Below are 18,579 nucleotides of genomic sequence, written 5' to 3'. Positions count from 1 at the left end.
ATAGTCATATAATTTAAGATTTTTCCCTTCATTATTAGAATACAAAATTAAACATATAAAAAAAATTAAATTGAAGTATATTATACAATATGAGAGCGCAGTGGCTCAGGGGTTAAGCAATTGACTTGCAAACAGGTCCTGGGTTCGAATCCCACCATGTACCAATGTGTTTTGGATTGCCGATTTACACAAAAGTACATATCCGATGTTCTTACGGTGAAGGAAAACATTGTGATGCAACCTGCAAAAATATGAGAAGAAATTCAGATATGTGTGAAGTCAACCAACCCGCACCTAGCTAGAGTGGTTGACTATGGTCTAGTCAGCCCTAACTTAGGGCAGGCTCCATTCTCTTCAGGGGTTACCTATAGCTGATGATGATACGAAACTTAAACTATCATAGTATTAGTATATGTTTTCTGATCATCTATAGACATAGTAACTGGTTTTATTCAAAATGGCTTTCTTGACAATAAACAAAGACAAAGAGAAAAGGCTTTGATTAAGTAACGCTACAATTGAGTTCCAGTATCTAACATTTTCCATTATCTGTACTGAAGACGAGTATAAATTGAGTTAATTTAAAGTGTTATGTTGTTTTGAAGGTAAAAGCATACATTTCTGTGATATTAAGTGAACCTTTGCTCACTTTATTCTCTACTTTTTTCTTAGAATACGACAAGCAATATAACTTTTACCTATAAAATATTATGAAAGACTCTCCGTTTATATAATACATAACCTGATGTGTTATTACAAGTTTTTGTTATTATTACTTCAGTAATAAAACATAAAACATTAAAAAAATCCTATAAAAATTAATAATATCAGTGTTTGAAAAGATCAACATCATTAACATTAAAAAAAATATGTAAAAAAGATGATGTTTATTTTAAAAATACCTAACATGCCCTTATACTCTTGGAAAATACGATCGCTTTCATCTAATCTTTGGTAAAAGCACACAAACGCGGCGAAAGATTCAATTTAATGAACTCTCAAAGCTTTTGTCCGGCTCTTTATGTCCGCTTGGGGCGTCCTTATGTCAACTAATTCAGTTAACACGCTTCAAGGTCATTCATTTGTGAATGTTTTATTTAAACTCATTTAAGGAATATCACTGGACGAGATATTGAAGCAGACGATAGTACTCTCCAGCTCAAAATTGGGGTGTTCAGTCCTATGTTTCAGTACTTTTTTGAAACCCACATAACGATATTTAAATTTTGAAAGTTTGCAAGAATGCAAAATCCAATAAAATTTAGAAATAAAAGGTATAAAATTCTAAACAACTGCAACAAAACTAAAAAAAAAGTCACGGAAACGGTTCACTCTGCCGTCGACATTTGCACAAATTGGATGTTGCGGTGACGTATAAAAATGGCTGCTGGATTGTGGCGTCTTTTCATATTTCAATGTCATCGGTCCCCAGATATGATAGAGTGGTGCGGACTGACTTCATTACCTTACATTGTTCTATTTAAAATTATTTTAATACATGCGGACATGTGAAATTTTTAGACTTAAAATATTAACAGTGCTAACTATATTATTCTAGATGAATTTAGACTGTGACAACATCTGTGTAGAATTAAAAAATAACGTTGTTAAGTAGCCTATTTGTTGTGCCGGACTGTGTTCTACATCAAGATTTATACAGCCGTTCGGGTGATATAACATACTTCTAACAAACATCCATCCACCCCTATCATTCAAATATACGCCTTTAAAATATTAGTAAAATACTTTCTTTCAGATTATTTCTGCAAAAGACTGTGCTGGGGAAAAGAATTCTAGAGACCTTAGTTACCTGGGTTGATAATTTAGGTTTCTAGCCTTGCAGAAGGAAAGGATGAGACTTGGCGCTTTCTTTATCAGAACAAACGAAGTTAATGAAAACTTTTACTTCACCAAACTGCACATTATTATTCCTTGAGGTGTCGATATTTTCATCCACATTTTGAAACAGATAATATTGCTAAACTGATAACGCAAAATATCTTAAAGCAACGACCTGTTTATGAAGACACCTCGAACTTGGTGTGTAAGTTGGCTGTGAGTTACCTATATTTATTTGTGATCATATTGATTGAAACAATAAAATACTGACTGGGATTTTTCTTATAGATATAACCAAAAAGAATGGATTCGCTGTGAAAATTAATTGACGGTCGACATAAAATTGTAGAGGGAGTTAATTGCTTTCCGGAGTTGAATATGTATGAGGTGTATCGATTTCAGGCATTTACATAACGAATGTTTTAGTGTTTTTGTATTTTACACTGATATTTAACATTCATAATAAATATGAAGGAAAATATGTTAAAGAAAAATGTTAATCGAATTGAAAACCTTCTCCTTTTTGAAGTGTGTTAAACAGTATGACTCTTTGTTGTATTTTAGTATAATAAGATGATTTCATATCTTAGATTTTTGATAAACAAATGTTTTATAGTTTAGTGCTAATATTTTTTTTTATATTCCTATACAAAGTTCGTCTTGAAGCAAAAGACATTGTACAACTAAGGTTTACAAATTATCATGCAAATAATATTTAATGTTTGCTCTGTTTGATGTTAGTCTATGGAACAAAACATAAATAACTGTATTCTAGTAAAGTAATAGTAGTGCGATAAAACTGTATTCAAATTATTGTTATTTTTAACAAGTAAAAAATAAAGTTAAATTTTCATCTTAAATATCTTCATAAGTATTTCTCATGTGTCCTTGACTTTACAACCATGCTAGTATAAAAAATAATCTTTTCTTTGTCTTTTTCAAAGATAATACGAGTGATAGCAATAATATATTAATAAAAGATTGACGACAATAAAATTCTGTAGTAATAAAATACATTTGAATATGCTTCTTCACTCAAGTAATTTGTATATCATCAATATGACCAGTTCTGTACAGCATTGTCTGACAATCTCGAACATTGTTACCAATATAATTCTGAATAGCACAATCAGTGCACAATGATGAAAAGTCCTCCGGAATATCGATACTTGGAAAACAATTGTACAATATGCTTTTTATAATATTTATATCTATATAATTAATAAACTTCGAGTGTCTGTATGTAATACTAAAAATAATGTCTCGAACACGATGTATATATATTTATATTGCTTACAACGATAAACCATTTATCTGTCTATAAAAAGAAAAGTGGAAATACTTCAAATTACCGAAATATCAAATACAGGATGATTCTTAAATAAAACAACAATTTAAAAATATAAAGGACAATTTTATTATATGATTTGGTACATGCGTATACTAAAACGTATACATTTGAAATGACAAAATACTATTTTAATTACATTCATTGATTTGATATGGCATTTTACTTATATCATTAAAAAATGCTTTTCCGATGTACGAATTTTTAAAAAAAAGTACATAATAAAATTTATTTGTGCAATCATTTAAAAATGTCTAATTATATTTAGTTAGTTGTAAATGCCATTTCAAATTATTTGCTACATCTATAAAGCTTTTTTCGGTGAGATAAAACACTATTTAGTGTATCAACACTTACTAATTGTACTGGAATAAAAACACCGTTATATAAAAATAATACCCGTATCATCAAAATATACATGGTTATTTCTTAATGCAACTAGGATCGTTGGAGCGAAACTCGATACAATTTATTAAACTATTGTAACTTTCGCGAGGAATTATCGTGAACTTATATAAAAACGGCTATACCACTCACGTATATTCGTCCGGTAACGGCACCGACTAGTTTCGAGCCCATCAAGGAGGTATTATTTCGCGGACGCGGCCTGTCGCTTACTGCGCGCCTGCGCTTTAGGACGCGCCTCGAGGACGCCGGCGCATGGCACGCCCCCCCCCCTCCTCCACCATCACCGGGCTCGAAACTAGTCGGTGCCGCCAAAGGACGTGAGTGTTTTAGCCGTTTTTTATATAAGTTTATAAACATATTTTTTACGTTTATAACATTGTACTAAATATTTAAATAGCAATATTATATGATTCAATATTGCCTAATGGTGCACTCAAAAAGTATTATGTATAATTTATTTCAATCAGAAACTAAGGACTGTAAAAAGGGCCAACTTATAAGCTTTGACTACGCACGATTAATGTCAACATTTATATTCCTGATTGTGTAATATTCTCTCTATTAGGACTCCTTTAAATGCACATAGTTACTGTTATTTATTACATAAAAGTTATGAATTTTTAACTAAGATTTGATCACAACAAAAATAATACTGTCTGCAAGCTATTATTACTAAAACTTATTGTTTCCTCTCACTATAACTTAAATAAATATTATTTATTTGGTAAGCTTATTACAATTCTTAAATTATATTCACAATTAAAAACAAATACATATAGATTGACAATAAGACAATAGTTTATGTTTACAATACAATCATTAGCTTTAATATGTTGGTGTATTTTTCTATAAAATATGCAATTAAGAAATGAAAATTTTGAATATAAATATAAAGCATATTGCTAAAGGTAAAATATTCAGAAATGGGCTCTCGTGTAACTAATTGTCACTAAACGTTCTACTCATCATAAAACCCAAGGTACTGAGAGTCAGAAGGATCTATTTCTATATCAGAATACACAAAACGCCTCATTTTTTGTCTCGTGATATTCTACGCAAACATTTAAGTAACAAAAAGTCAATTAGATAATTGACAATGTCTTCGGCCGTTTATAATAAGAAAATTCATAGAGCAGAAACATAAGGATGTAACCCTCTATCTTTGTATTAGACAAAGGATTCCTAAGTTTTTTTAAGAATCGATGGATGTGTAAATGATATTTTAATACATACATACATAATGAAATGACATAACATACTTTTAATAGAGAGTTATTATATCCTTCAAAACGTATCAGAGTACAACAGCTTGTTTGAGCTCGACTTTCATTTTTTCTTTTCTCCAAACGAGCTACTGAATTTTTCATAAAGTTAAACCGTCCAGCGCAATGCATCGTATATACAGTTCTACGGAGAACATTTGTGTACTCTTTGTTCACGGGTCTGTCTGTGTTTCCATGTCTCCAACGTTACTGGTGAGGTCAGTTTCTTGATGCTCCATATCACTACGGCAGGAATCAGTATCGACTGAAACAAATATTCCTATTCTATACACAGTAATATAGTTGCTTTTATCTTATCTATGAAACTATATACAAGTAATCTAAATTTTCATTGAGTCCCGTCATTCAAAGTTCTGATTTGGTATCATTGGTCGTGCTAATTTCGACAAACTAATGTTTAAAATAGTCTCAAGAATCTAGTTCTTGGTACTGTCTACTTACATTCTTAGTATCAGGCTGCTTAGGTTCTTAATCTTGACTCGTGTAAGTCTACTTACCATGTGCCCTAGTATCTAAGGCTAACACGGCTAGTGGCGTGTCATCTAGCACCCCAGACCAGCGCGCAGCCAGCACTCGCGAGCCCCGATGACCACGGACGACCACTGTTGGCATCACGCTTTGTGTCATAGACCCACCGTACATTGACACACCGACACTGCGCCGTAACACCGTGCTAGAACAGTTATAATATACATCAGGTTAATAACTTTAAAAGATTAATAGAACGTTAATTTTCCTACAACGTCTACGTCGTAAAATCAATGTTACCTTTCATCGTTTTCTCCTCGCGGCCTCGTCTTCTTCTTGCACATAACAACCAACGTGACGCAAAGCGTTGTCAGAATCGTCAGTAAAACTAGCGCGAGCGCTGCTCCTATGAGTAGCGCCACACTGTTGTCACTTGGCGTCGGCTGCGGTGGCCCCGGCGTCATTGTTTGTAGAGATCCTGGTGTTCAATGATTGATTAGTATTTTTTATTTAATTGTATAGATTCAAAAAAGAAAAAAGACTAAGGATGGACAGCAGATTATGTTCAAGACGAGATGGAAGGCACTTAGAGCGTAGCAATCTTTCAAGCACTTACCCGGTCTATCTAGATCATCAATAGTTCTTATAGGCACGCTGTGCAGTGCTGCCGGCCGCTGCGACCTGCCGCGGGGCGTCTCGGAGTACACCAGGAATGTGTACCGACCGGGACTTAGCGCGTCCAGAGGGAACTGTGGTATGACGTCATTGCTGGCTCGGTACACTGTCTCGCTAAGACCACGACCAGAAATTCCCTATAATAGAAAATGATTTGTGTAAGCCTTTATACTTAAAACGCTCAAATTAAAAAGAAGCGGTAATGATTTAATATTTACAAGGTTAGAATATTTATTTACTTACTTGGTTCTTTTCTTTAATAAAGTCATGCTATGAGGTGTTACGGTGAACCAAACATTTTATATCAGTAATCATGTGCAATATAGAATTATACTAGAGGCCTAGAACAACAAAACGCATGAATGTGTAATGAAAAAGCGCTAGAACAGTTTTAGGACCATACACATTGAAGGTGCGTTATAATTTTGTTGCCTTTCTGGGTTAGAGGCACAATGCTTATCTCCTAAATCAGTTATTTATATATCCAATAGATTTTTATACAAGGACAAACTAAAGTGCTACAACAGAAATAGGAACATTCAGGACACAAAGCACGGCAACAGTGAACCGCGCTCACCTGGTCGCTCATGGAGTCGCCGTCGAGTTCCCGGGGGTCCGGGTCGCGGGGCCGTACCTCCAGCGCCTCCAGGATGAACCGCTGCGGCAGGCCACCGTCGTGTCCCGCCTCGCAGCGCAGGATCTCGTCCTCTATCTCGCAATTCGAAGGTGGTTCCGGGTACGCTAATGAAGTTTCGTGACGTTATGAAAATAATATCTTAACTTTGTTGTTGTGCAAAGAAACATATGAATTAAAACCTACTCATATATTCTTAAATACCAGTTTAAAGAAAGGAAAGAAATCTGGAAGGATTACATTACTCATAAGAACGTACCAGCAGGCATAATTCTAAAGAGGCAGGGATCCCGCTGGTTGCCGATATCGTTACTGGCCCAGCATGCCAGCCAGCCGAGGTCATCGGAGCTACTGTCTGGCAGACCGTGTATCACTGTGCTACTCGAGCCCGATACTGTTATGTTGGCAGCCGGTATCTGTCAGTAAAGTCATAATTTTTTTATTATGAGAGCAATGTCCTATAGATTTCAAAAAAGCAAAACGTAATCACATTCACACAGTAAGATATTGAACCAATTTAGTATCAATAAGAAATACAAATCTACGCACCGGCAGAACATCCTTAGTACCATTGTACGTCCAGTAGAACCTCAAAGGGCCAGCATCACGAGAAGAAGGTGCGGTGACAGAGCAGCGCGCGCGCACCTCTCCTCCGGGAGCGCCAGCTAACTGCTGCACGATGCTTCCCGCCGAACATTCTGGTCTCGCTGGCGATATACATAAAGAGATAAATATAAAGAAACAAATGACTGAGATTCAGGAATGATACCTGAAGGACCACGTTATTCATATTGTATCGTGTATTTCTAAGCTAATAAAAGTAGTTCCTCTGTTAAACGTCATGCTTAGTAAACTGAATATTGCATATTTTGCTAATCGACTAGAAATTTCATGAAACGTTTGAAAATAGCTCTGTGAAAATAAAACATCTGAAACCATTTCTTTGATAGGTAAATCTATTTCCTTTCTAGAAATGTAAACGGCATACTTACAGAGTACATTTAAAGTAAGCGGTTCACTCAATCCGCTGCCTTCGGAGTTGCGAGCTCGGCAGCGATATCTCTCAGAGTGGTGACGCCGCAGGCCGCGCAGTATCAATCTGTTCCCTTCCACTGAGATGCCGCCAATCGGATCGTCGTGGATTAAGTGGTCCTACCGATAATTAGGATTATAAACAAACAACACAACTCGCGCAAAAAACAGACTTCTGGGCAAAAACGTATTGAATTAGCCACGGACCTCGCTCTCGACTTTGAATAATTCAAAATAAATATTACGTAGGGGAGAAAAGTATGTAAGATATACAGACTTTAAGGAACACATAATTTGATTGGATTGAATAGTTTTTTGTTTATTCTTTTTAATTAAGGAACTCTCAGAAACAGTTTTCTTTTTGTATTTTTAGAATCTACAGTTATATTTTTCAACACAGGACTCCTGATTAATTCTTGGAAAATGATGTGGCCAGTACTAATAAACGACCAGTGGTATCTATTAATAAATTCCTAGAAATATTTTTTCCCTATATGACGTCACTTGCTCTAAAAAGAAACATTTTGTGGGAACATTTTTTTAGTGGAGTCAAAAATACGAGCAGGTTCACGGGAGCGTGCTAATGATGGTAAAATATTGGTTCCTTGTGTATCCACGGTCATCTGTCTTCAAATATGTTAGGTGAGCCGTCTTGTTTAGACAACATATTCAGTTTATGATTTCTTTGAGTGTTCGAAAAAAATATTACTTATTCAACAATTTTATTATTTACGATACAATTATTGCGCCAAAAATAAAAGCGGCCTAAATATTTTATGCCAATTAAGATTTTAAAGTCAGTAATCGCCTTCGCCAAGGCGATTAGCTCCCAGGAGCCAGTTGGAGTGTACGCTTATGTAATTAGCGCCGCAATTTTAAGCAAATGTTTTTCGCTATTTCGTCTCATTTTCTTACTCTACTTTAATTTGTAAAGAACAAAAACTGTAGATTATATCTGATCTGATGTAATTAATAATATGTTATTACTTATACCTGTAGACCTTTGTAAAAAGTGAAGTTGGTCGCAGGCGGCGATGCGTCCGACGAACAAATTAGCACCGCGTCGCCGTCTTCCCGTAGTAAATGCGATTCTTTCGGTGATGCTATTGATATTTGTGCGACAGGAGGATCTGAACATAAAGGGGAATTTTTAATGTTTAGTTGGAATTAATGAGATAGATGGCATTGTATTCAAATGTACTTACAAAATACATCTAACGTGACCGAGTCTTCTAACGTGTAAGCAGGGAACCAGGGGTTTGACACTCGGCAGACCAGTTGTCTCCCGCTGTCCTCTCTCCTCACTCGCCAGGTCAGCACACTCCTCGTTACTTCACCCTCTACATCCATCTGTTGAGGAATATTGGATGTTTTATTTCGGACATAGTTAAATACGCCATAGCTCTTTTGTCTAACCTAAGGTCAATAAAAGTGTGTAGCTAGTAGAGGTAGGAGAGGAGGAGGTAGTTACCTCAGTCATAGCAGAGTCGATGCGCTGCGAGTTGATAAACCAGTCGATATTAGGCGCGGGCTTAGAACCGCGCGTAGTGCATACGAATGACCGCTCGTGTCCCGCGCGCGTAGTGCCCGACCCCGTCACACGGACGAATTGAGGTTTTACTATATACAAATAATTAATTGTAAAAGTGAAATAAGTTTAAAAGATCATTTAATTTAATTTTTTTTAAACATAGACTGGCTAATAAATGTTTGTTAAAATAATTTGCATTTTCCTTTAATGATTTAAAGTAGGCAATGTTGATAGTGACATTAAGTATAAATATTGGATTTATTTTACTCTTATTTTCTTTTAAAATGAATCATACAGATTTCACGGTAAAATTTAATACTTCAATTAAGCGTAACTTACAACGAAAAAGGATTTTCATATTATTTATTGTCACACGACGCGAAATAAAAATATCACGATTAAAGATGATAAATTAAATTATTTGTTTGCTGAATTTATTATATTTTTCATCAGATAAATCAACTAGAACACTTTATTTTTAATTAAAGAAATGGTCTTCTTTAAAGTATTCTTCTACATTGGTATTTTTCAGAGTAAAATATCAGCTTACAAAAGAGTTTAATGGTGACGTCTCTGTACTGAGCTTTCAAAAGCGGAGGCTCCACCCGACACTGCAGCGTCGTGCCGGAAAATTCCCGGGACAGCCTTTGCAGGTGCAACTGACACACGGACCCTCCTTTTGTAACGGCCAAGCGCTCCTGTCCTCGGTACCAAGAAACGTCCGGAGCCGGCTTACCTGTCAATATAAAGTGCTTAAGCTATTGATTACATCCTTTCGTAACATATTATAAAATATAGATAAAATCAGTCTTTGTTTTCAGGAATTGTAGTTAGTGTATCGTGTTGGCATTAAGATAAAGTTACCTCCAGCTGCTTGACAAGAGAGAAGGAGGTTGGATCCCTCTCGAAAAGGCCCGGCAATCGAGCCTGTTATTTCCTGACCATCAGAGTCGTATATCCGAGGTGATTCTGGAGGCACTGTAACAATGGAAAATTATTAAATATCAATTGAATCATAACAAACCAGTTTGAAAAGTCCTTTTAAAACTAATACATACCTACAACAGTCAAATTGACCCTATAATTTCTAGTGGGTGAATCGACATAATCGACCCTACAGCGATATATGCCCTCGTCGTAGCGAGCCACCTTGTCGACCGCAAGGTGAGCTGACGACGGGTCTGACTCGTTGAGGACGAAATGGCTTCGAGTACCGAACTCCCCGGCTACTGCCCAGTGAACTGGCGGGCCGTTTCTGAAGTCTACCCTGGAATTAAAAAAAAGATTAACCGCTATACATAGAAACAAACAAAGCCAAAATTATATAGTAGAAATATATTTGTAAAATAATATTCGGCTGTTAAATTACGCCTAGTTTTCTCGTCTTTGTCTATTTCATTCTTTCAAGTAGTCGTCATTGTACACAACAATATAACAATCACAAGAATTATAAATCAGAAAGCTATCTCTTATTCAATTTTAATGAATTCATTCATTTTAAATAAATATATTGCTTGTAATATGTCATTTTTCAACTCCACGACATTATTTCTTGCTAATGATTTCACGTATTCATGTATAAGATTAAGAAATTCAACGGCGAAATGTCATGGATTCGTTATTAATTGCCGGTAGCGCTGCAACCGACGGCCGTCATGATGGATGGATCCGTGAAGCTCGCGCTCTCAATTATTGTTAATTGAGATGCTACTAATAATATCTATAGTATTTCTTACAACAAAAAAACATACATTCGACAATTGGAACAACAAGAAATCTTTCGTAAATATGCATTAACTGACTATCAAAGATTAATTCCAAAAGTATTAAAGTCTCGAAGTAATTAACAGTTTTCATGATTTCTTCTGGCGTAGAGCCATCAAACTTGCTTTTGAAATTTAAGACGTTTCTTGCTACATTCTCATAATATGTAACCTATATGAATCTGGTTGATAAACATAACCTATTAGGTGTCGCCAGCGACTCTTTCCAAGCGGTTATAAAAAATTAATTAGTAGCCCATGTGTTCTTCCAGACTATGTTCTACATTTATGCCTTTCATCGGGACACGTTTCTGGAGTTTCTAAAACTTGTCCATACATCCATACATTCGCATATATAATATTAGTAAGATTAAATTCTCATACGAAATCTTTATTGTTCTAAAGTACTTTATATATCATTTAGCATGAACGCTCGTCTTCTTTACCTGCAACGTAGCGTTTGTAAATATTCGCGAATACCGAGCAAAGTCACGACTCGAGTCTTGTAAATACATTAACTTCATAAAAGCCGTTTGTTGTTCTCTCAATCCGTTTCCCTAATATTTTTACCTTGAAGCAAACACACTGCGGATGTTATCGACCCGATGAGAACACTCCGAGGCAGATCTAAACAAATATTTCTCTTTTGATTCAACGCTCAGAGGCTGGAGTGCTTCCAAAACGGAAGATCGGCGGAATCTTTTACTGAATTCCTTCCTTCCTTTTACGTAAAGAGTTGTTTTAAAAAGTGCGAGTCAATTTAAAGGAAGTTGTTACGTTACGTACAGACTACATTTATTGCGAATATTGCAAAGTCTTCCTTCCTTTAGAGTTTGTAACTTTCTACTTATATAGATTAACAAATTATTTTTTCTTCTTAAGATTCACCAACTTTTTCGTCCCTTGTTAGTTATATTACATTTATTTCGGTCTAGATAATATTGTGTCTAGTAATTTAAGATCTGTTTAAACTAATACGAGGGATTCATCAAGTTTTTAATCCTAGATCTAATTATAGGTTTGATATTGGCTGTCTATTTATCTGAAAATTATTAGAGCATGTTAATATAAGCTTACGATATATTAACGTTAGGTTTCCACTGTATTGTGATGGTGGGTCTTTATCAGTGCTGCAGTATCAGTTAATAAGGCTATTGTTTCGTGTGTAAATGGCTTAATCATTTCATTATTACGTATCTGCTATGCACGTGCGCGCTATTGATCGTGTTTGTCAAATTAAATTGGATTAACAGCGATCTGATAATTATTTGATACTTACGGTCGACCGCAACTACGTCCGCGACACATAAAAAAAATCTTATTAGTAGCCTATATGTTCTTCCAGGCTATGTTTTATATGTATGCCAAATTTCATCAAGATCAGTTAAGCCGTTGTGGAGACAACTTCAAACAAACATCCATCCATTCATGTAAGTAAGATCGTTATACATTTTTAAAATTATAACCTCTAATCAAGAACTAAATAGAGACATACGTTAACTATCTGTTTCATGAAACAATTTTCAGCTATGTAATTTTGTAAAAAACACGTAAAATCTCGTTATATTCGCGAATAGTTTATACACATTTATATTGTTCGAGTGTTTAAAGTTATTTTATAATTGAGTTGTAGGCTTTTACCAATTTATAAGTTGATTGGTGCACTAAAAGCTTTTATATTTTTGTGAATAAATAATTAACTTCACTCTCCTACACTCTGAGATATAAATTAATATTATATTAAATCTTTACTTCACTCTAAGAAGATCCAACATAGTTTAAAAGACAAGAAGCCAAGATGTTTTCACAATTGCCTTTTAAAATATTAAAATAACGAACTGGCATACAAGAAAAAAATTGTTTTTTTTAACATAAAAATAAATTCATTTTAATATGTGTATCCTAAACTACCTAAACTACTATAAAAAACTTAATTAGTGTAGCCCACTCATCCATCCATCCACATCACATCCATCTAAACATTCGCATTTATAATATTAGTAAGTTAAATAAAACGGAGCATTTTCAAGGCATAAATTGGAAAAAAAAATTTTTTAAATGAATAAATAGTATCTTATGTCCGACTCCTGGCTCTAAGCTACCTCCTCACTAATTTTCAGGCATATATATATAAGAAAGTCGTGTTAGTAACACTATTTATAAATCAAGAACGGCTTTACCGATATGCCTGAAAATTAGTGAGGAGTAGCTATATAGATAACGAATACGATACGAATGGAATGGATGTTAATAAAATTCGTTGAACATTGTTTTTGTTTAGCGCTGTAAATGCTTGCGCTCCGCACATGTACAAAAGAGGAGAAATGATAGCCATCAAGCGGATTAATAGCTTAAATTAATATAATCGCTTCGCCAATATATAAATCGTTTTTCAATCAGATTACAGAAATATTATTGTTGAAAATGCTGTTTTATTAATATCCCCCCCTCACATACTGATGTTAATGATTTCAAAAATATTTTAAATACGTATAAATATGTATTCACGGTATGTAACTTGTCATGTGCGTGACAATGGCTGGTCGTTACTATACAATAAAAAAGAATTAAGGTAATCTCTCAGTCAGCTATAGCAGCGCCTCACTTTGACGCATTCAAGACCACGGGTGAACATGTGAGTCGAGATGGCTAGCTAGATAGGTGTCATGAGTGCCAACCTTTACGTTAGCAGATACGTAGACTTGCTCAATTAGTTGACATCTGTTACATTGCTACCAACATCCAAAAAATGGCCACAGATCTTGATCGGAAAGCCTCGGTTATTTCGAGTTACTACCGTCTACATACGTGGTAGCGTTTCTAGAAATTTGCAGTTATTTTCAGTAAATATAACGAGATAATAGTAAAAACTCACGTGTATATGGGCATCCTGTCTCCATCTTTGAACCAGAGCGTCATAGCGACGTCCCGCGCGGGGGCGGCGAGGTCGCACGGCAGCCGCGTGGTGCCCCCTGGCGGAGACCACACTTGGATTACATCTGCAAACAGACAATACCGTTACATCATATATTAAATGATGATCTTGTTAAATTGTTTAACAAAAAAACTAGTATAGATTAACATCCATTAATCTACATTGGCTATATTATTTATATCTTAAGAACTTCGCATTTTTTGAATCTGAGTTTTCATCCATCAAAGTTTCGCAATGAAAATAGATTGCACATGGCTGATAAGCGTATACTAAGATGGATATGTGGTCTAACGGAAAGGGATAAAGGATTATGTCTATGGCTACTACGATTCCCACTGCACTCATCCTGGTATGATTGGTCTTTCCCGTTTATTACCATTGCCCTGGTAAGTATTTCGAAGGAATACCAGTCCTAGTATACAACATCTTTCTTACCTTATTTATCGTAGTAAAATTACAAAATACCAAATCTTAAGATACATAAAATATAACATATAAAATGTATAACACTTTTGTCTTTTAATATACGTGGGAATAAATAAATAAATTGTTATAACGTAGATTAAATAAACACATTAATCAAAATGTTTAATCCTGGGTCATATGACTGCACAACAATCCCTTTAAGCAAACACATCGAGCAATTTAATTCGCGTATCTAATTGGCGGGCGTAAACAAAAACCACTAGACTTGATACATTATGGTGATGACCAATTAAAAGTTAATCAAAAACGATGCGTATTCATTAGCCATGGTATGTGGCAGCCATCGTCCGTCATCTGACAAAAATGTTGAAATATTAAACAGCAGAAGGGCTCGCCTTGTTATGAAGCGAATACCATCATTCAACTTCATGTTTAAAATATCGTTTAAGTAAAATTATTGTATTTTTATAATTTAAACACACCCCCAACAAACACATACACACAGTCACATCCACTTACACACATAAATTATTTTCTAAAGTAAAAAGTATAAAATCATTAAGGTTTATGTTCTAACACGCATAAATTATTTTCTAAAGTAAAGAGTATAAAATCATTAAGGTTTTAATCATAAGGGTTCTATAATTATTATTATGATGATACATACTTTGTAAGAAAGCTGTAGAGTTCTTGAAAAAATAAATAGGTTCTTTTTAATAAACGAATTATCAGTTAAATAATCCGGAACTAGTTGGATTCTGGCTTATGTTTTTAATTGAAGTACAAGTGCAACTGTAGCAATAGACAAGCTTTTCTTATATTGGACAGTAATCATAAAGTCAACAATTGGAATTTTTTATCCATGAAACCAATATCCCTTTTGGTCTTGGTCCAGTTTCTTACACGTCTCTTGGTTTGCAGCATAAAAAATCGAATATTAAAAATCTATTGATGCATTTACAATATCGATAAAATATGATGTTCACCGAAGCAAGTGAATTCGCATCGAATGCAACATTCATTTCCCTGAACTTAAGTAGAACGTTTCAATGAAATGACGCTGGAGTATTTGTATCGATTTGTGTTGTTTGAGGCAGGGTTTTGTTTACGCTTGACGCTTCGTGCTCAGACCTCGCTATAGAAAACTTTGAAAAGGCTTTCACAATACACGGTTATTTGTTGTTCCAATAAAAAACGCTGAAACTGGGTCCGCGGGTGAAAGAAAGTATTACCCTATTTTTAAATGGTAACTGAAAATACACCAAGATATCTGGTTTACCATGGGTTTCTAACATCAAAATCTCAGTAAAGTCATCCTTGTCTTTCATCATTGACTAAACAAAGATAACGATATGTTTTAAACGATTTTGGTCGTAGTAAGTTACGGTTAATATTTTAATTTAACTATTAAATTAAAATGAACTTTGATACAATTTTTTTTAACCAACACCAACACTTTAACTGTAAAACTTTTAAAACTAAAATATAGGATCATTCTGCCTTGAAACGTATAAAATACCTTTGATTGTATAAAAATGAATCTCTTGATGGATACCACGTGATACAAGTAGACTCAACGACATAAATGAACTCAGAATAGTGACATCAAAATTGAGCAATTAGTAACAATTGGAAACATTGTCTTAATTCAAAAGTAACCGAATTACAAGGAATAATGACGAATCAAAAAATTTAGTCACACGTTCATTTTTGTAGGGAACATACCAAGTTAACTAGATAATAATCAAACTTATTTAACGGTTCACATATTGAGTTTAAACATCTCAAATATGAGTGAAACTTGTGAATCATTAAATGATACGATATTACTATACACATTAATAAAGAACTTTAGTTAAGTTTGATAAGTCATTTCTAGTTATTTTATTGCTTACTAACTATCGCCCGCGACTCCGTTCTTGCGATATTTAAAAAAAAAACTTTACAAGTAGAATGTGTGCTTTTCGACTTTGTTCTACATCTATGCCAAATTTCACCGAGATCCTTTTAACCAAACATTCCTCTAAACATACGCATTTATAATATTAGTAAGATGGGAGAATCCGCCCTTCTTTAAACTTACATCTGAGGTGTTCGTAATTAATATATGAATTAAGTGACCAATTTGAGTTGACCCATACTATTCACACATGCTGTGATCACATCATATTTATTACAAAAGCGTGTAGGTCAAGTTACACTGGTATAAATATCGTGTAGATAGCATAGTTAAGCAATTATAATTATTGCATTTAAATTAAGCACTTCTCTATATTCAGTAATAATTTAAATGTATTTAATAACACATATTTGTTCAGATGAAAGCGCCGGCGCCTAGCCCCGCATCCAGATGTAAGGTTATGGCTTCTGAGAATTCACGGCATCATAACATTTATGCTTTTGGTCTAGCAGGTTAACAGTCCTCGCTTACTGGAATATAGGTTTACAAAGAGAAACATGTTCTAACATGAAACGTTAGCAAATAGCTCAGGAATATGAAAATTAATTAATACTGTTCTAATTAGGCAAATGTTATTTAAATTGGGTTTTAAAAGGAATTTTACATGATTTCTAGAAATGATTCGTATTCAGCTTTTGTAAAAAAATAGAATGGAATCAGATCAAAAAATGGCTTGATTATTCTTGCCTTAAAATTAGACAATATAGTAGTTAAAAATTATTTTGTTATACTCATAATTTCCATGAAATAATATTTTAAAAAATGCAAGAGAAAGTACATTTAATTTTCTTCAAGAATAATATACTTTCAACAAAGACAATGCACATACGCCAACTAAATTTTAATAAAATACTGCAGAGATATAGAAATTCAAGTAAGAAGCGACTGTCGTAGGTAACGACTACGATCCCCTTCTCGCACGGGCTCACTAATTCATGCATGCACGAATATGCGGGCTGCATATAATATTCGTGCATGCATGACATATGCACACATTTACTTTGCATTTAAGTGCGAGGATTGTCTCTGTAACTTGGAAATGAATAGAGTTTCGTTGAATTTCGCATACACAATGGCAAACGAAACACTCAAACTTAATATATGTTTTGTTAGAGTAGTTACCGCGGCTCGCAGTGGCGCCCGCGATAGAAGCTTCTGGAAATAAGAAGATTAACTAATTGAAACAAAGTTCTTAATTTCATTCGAACTTAATCCTCTAATACAGAGTATTGAAAGACTAGAGAGTATTATTTTAATTGTAAACTCTCTTGAAAATAATACTCTTTACAATCAAGATAGCCTTTTGATGAGATTCTTTTGTGATCGTAAATGGTATATCATTGTAAAAATTACTTTTCTTGATTAAAAATACCTTATTCCTTAGCCTTCTTACACAAGGATGGCAAATTCACTCATATCTGAACTACAAACAATACGAGATTGACACACGTGTACAATTAAATCTAGAAATTGTCTCATTCATTTCTTAAGATAAAAAGACGTTGAAATAGTTATCATTGAATTAAAAAAAAAGTTTTATTTTGTCCAATACAAATACTGATTAATCTATTTTATTAAATAATTACAATAAAATGTATTGCAATTTAACAATAATTAGATTTGTAATTCTTTTTAAACATAACATTAAAAGTACATATTTCATTAAAATGATGACAAAAGTGACAAACTAAAATGACATAAGTACATAAAACTGTTTCCGTGTCTAGAGGCAAACATTTAACCTAACTGCGTGGGTTAAATTTACATACAATTTAAGATAAGGAGAAACATTTAGAGGCAATATAAAATACAGAAAAACATTGCTCTGTAGCGAGAAAATCTCGTCCGTCAATCGTGAACATACCTTCTCACCTAAACGGACTAGATTTAAGATTGTCGTCAAACGACGTATAGGGCTATTCGCAATTTAGAACACGCAACGAAACTTTGACCAAAGAGAAAAGGACAAAGCAAAAAACGCTGTCGTAACAAATAAATTCTTTGTGTAACTAAAGATGAAGACCACACAGTAAAATTAAAACATATTTATCAACGCACACTAAATCAAATATTTGCACAGTTAAGCAAGTTCAGAAGTTATTGTTCGTTTTTATTTGACAGAAGACAATGTTCGCGCGTGACAGATCCTGCTCTTAAAAGTCAAAGCGACGAAATAACGTTTCTCTTATTTGCCGTCGGTTGAAAAAAACCAAGCTAATATCGGGGAGCGGTCGTTATTGTAGGGTGGTCGCGGTACGCCGCATACATAAAACATGG

General features: G+C 34.3%; 1 protein-coding gene across 2 annotated transcripts in view; it reads right to left on the bottom strand.

The window, feature by feature from the left end:
• Positions 1-4,408: 4,408 nt before the first annotated feature.
• The window catches only part of LOC106120395 (nephrin), a 33,018-nt gene continuing 18,847 nt past the window's right edge, over positions 4,409-18,579 (bottom strand). For both annotated transcript variants that reach the window (XM_013315738.1, XM_013315739.1), the window contains exons 3-17: positions 13,857-13,980; positions 10,277-10,485; positions 10,083-10,196; positions 9,769-9,954; positions 9,159-9,307; positions 8,893-9,037; positions 8,681-8,817; positions 7,648-7,807; positions 7,205-7,362; positions 6,915-7,071; positions 6,599-6,762; positions 5,963-6,158; positions 5,647-5,824; positions 5,376-5,551; positions 4,409-5,122 (exon numbers count right to left, since the gene is read on the bottom strand). In XM_013315738.1, coding sequence (XP_013171192.1) covers positions 5,031-5,122; positions 5,376-5,551; positions 5,647-5,824; positions 5,963-6,158; positions 6,599-6,762; positions 6,915-7,071; positions 7,205-7,362; positions 7,648-7,807; positions 8,681-8,817; positions 8,893-9,037; positions 9,159-9,307; positions 9,769-9,954; positions 10,083-10,196; positions 10,277-10,485; positions 13,857-13,980 — 2,345 coding nt within the window. In that variant the 3' untranslated portion in view covers positions 4,409-5,030. The remainder of the gene's footprint in view (positions 5,123-5,375; positions 5,552-5,646; positions 5,825-5,962; positions 6,159-6,598; positions 6,763-6,914; positions 7,072-7,204; positions 7,363-7,647; positions 7,808-8,680; positions 8,818-8,892; positions 9,038-9,158; positions 9,308-9,768; positions 9,955-10,082; positions 10,197-10,276; positions 10,486-13,856; positions 13,981-18,579) is intronic.

The sequence above is a fragment of the Papilio xuthus genome, unplaced genomic scaffold (assembly GCF_000836235.2).
Source record: "Papilio xuthus unplaced genomic scaffold, Pxut_1.1 DF826961.1, whole genome shotgun sequence".
NCBI lineage: Eukaryota > Metazoa > Arthropoda > Insecta > Lepidoptera > Papilionidae > Papilio > Papilio xuthus.
Note: the sequence above shows the minus strand (reverse complement) of the source record. Positions and strands in the feature narration are given on the sequence as shown.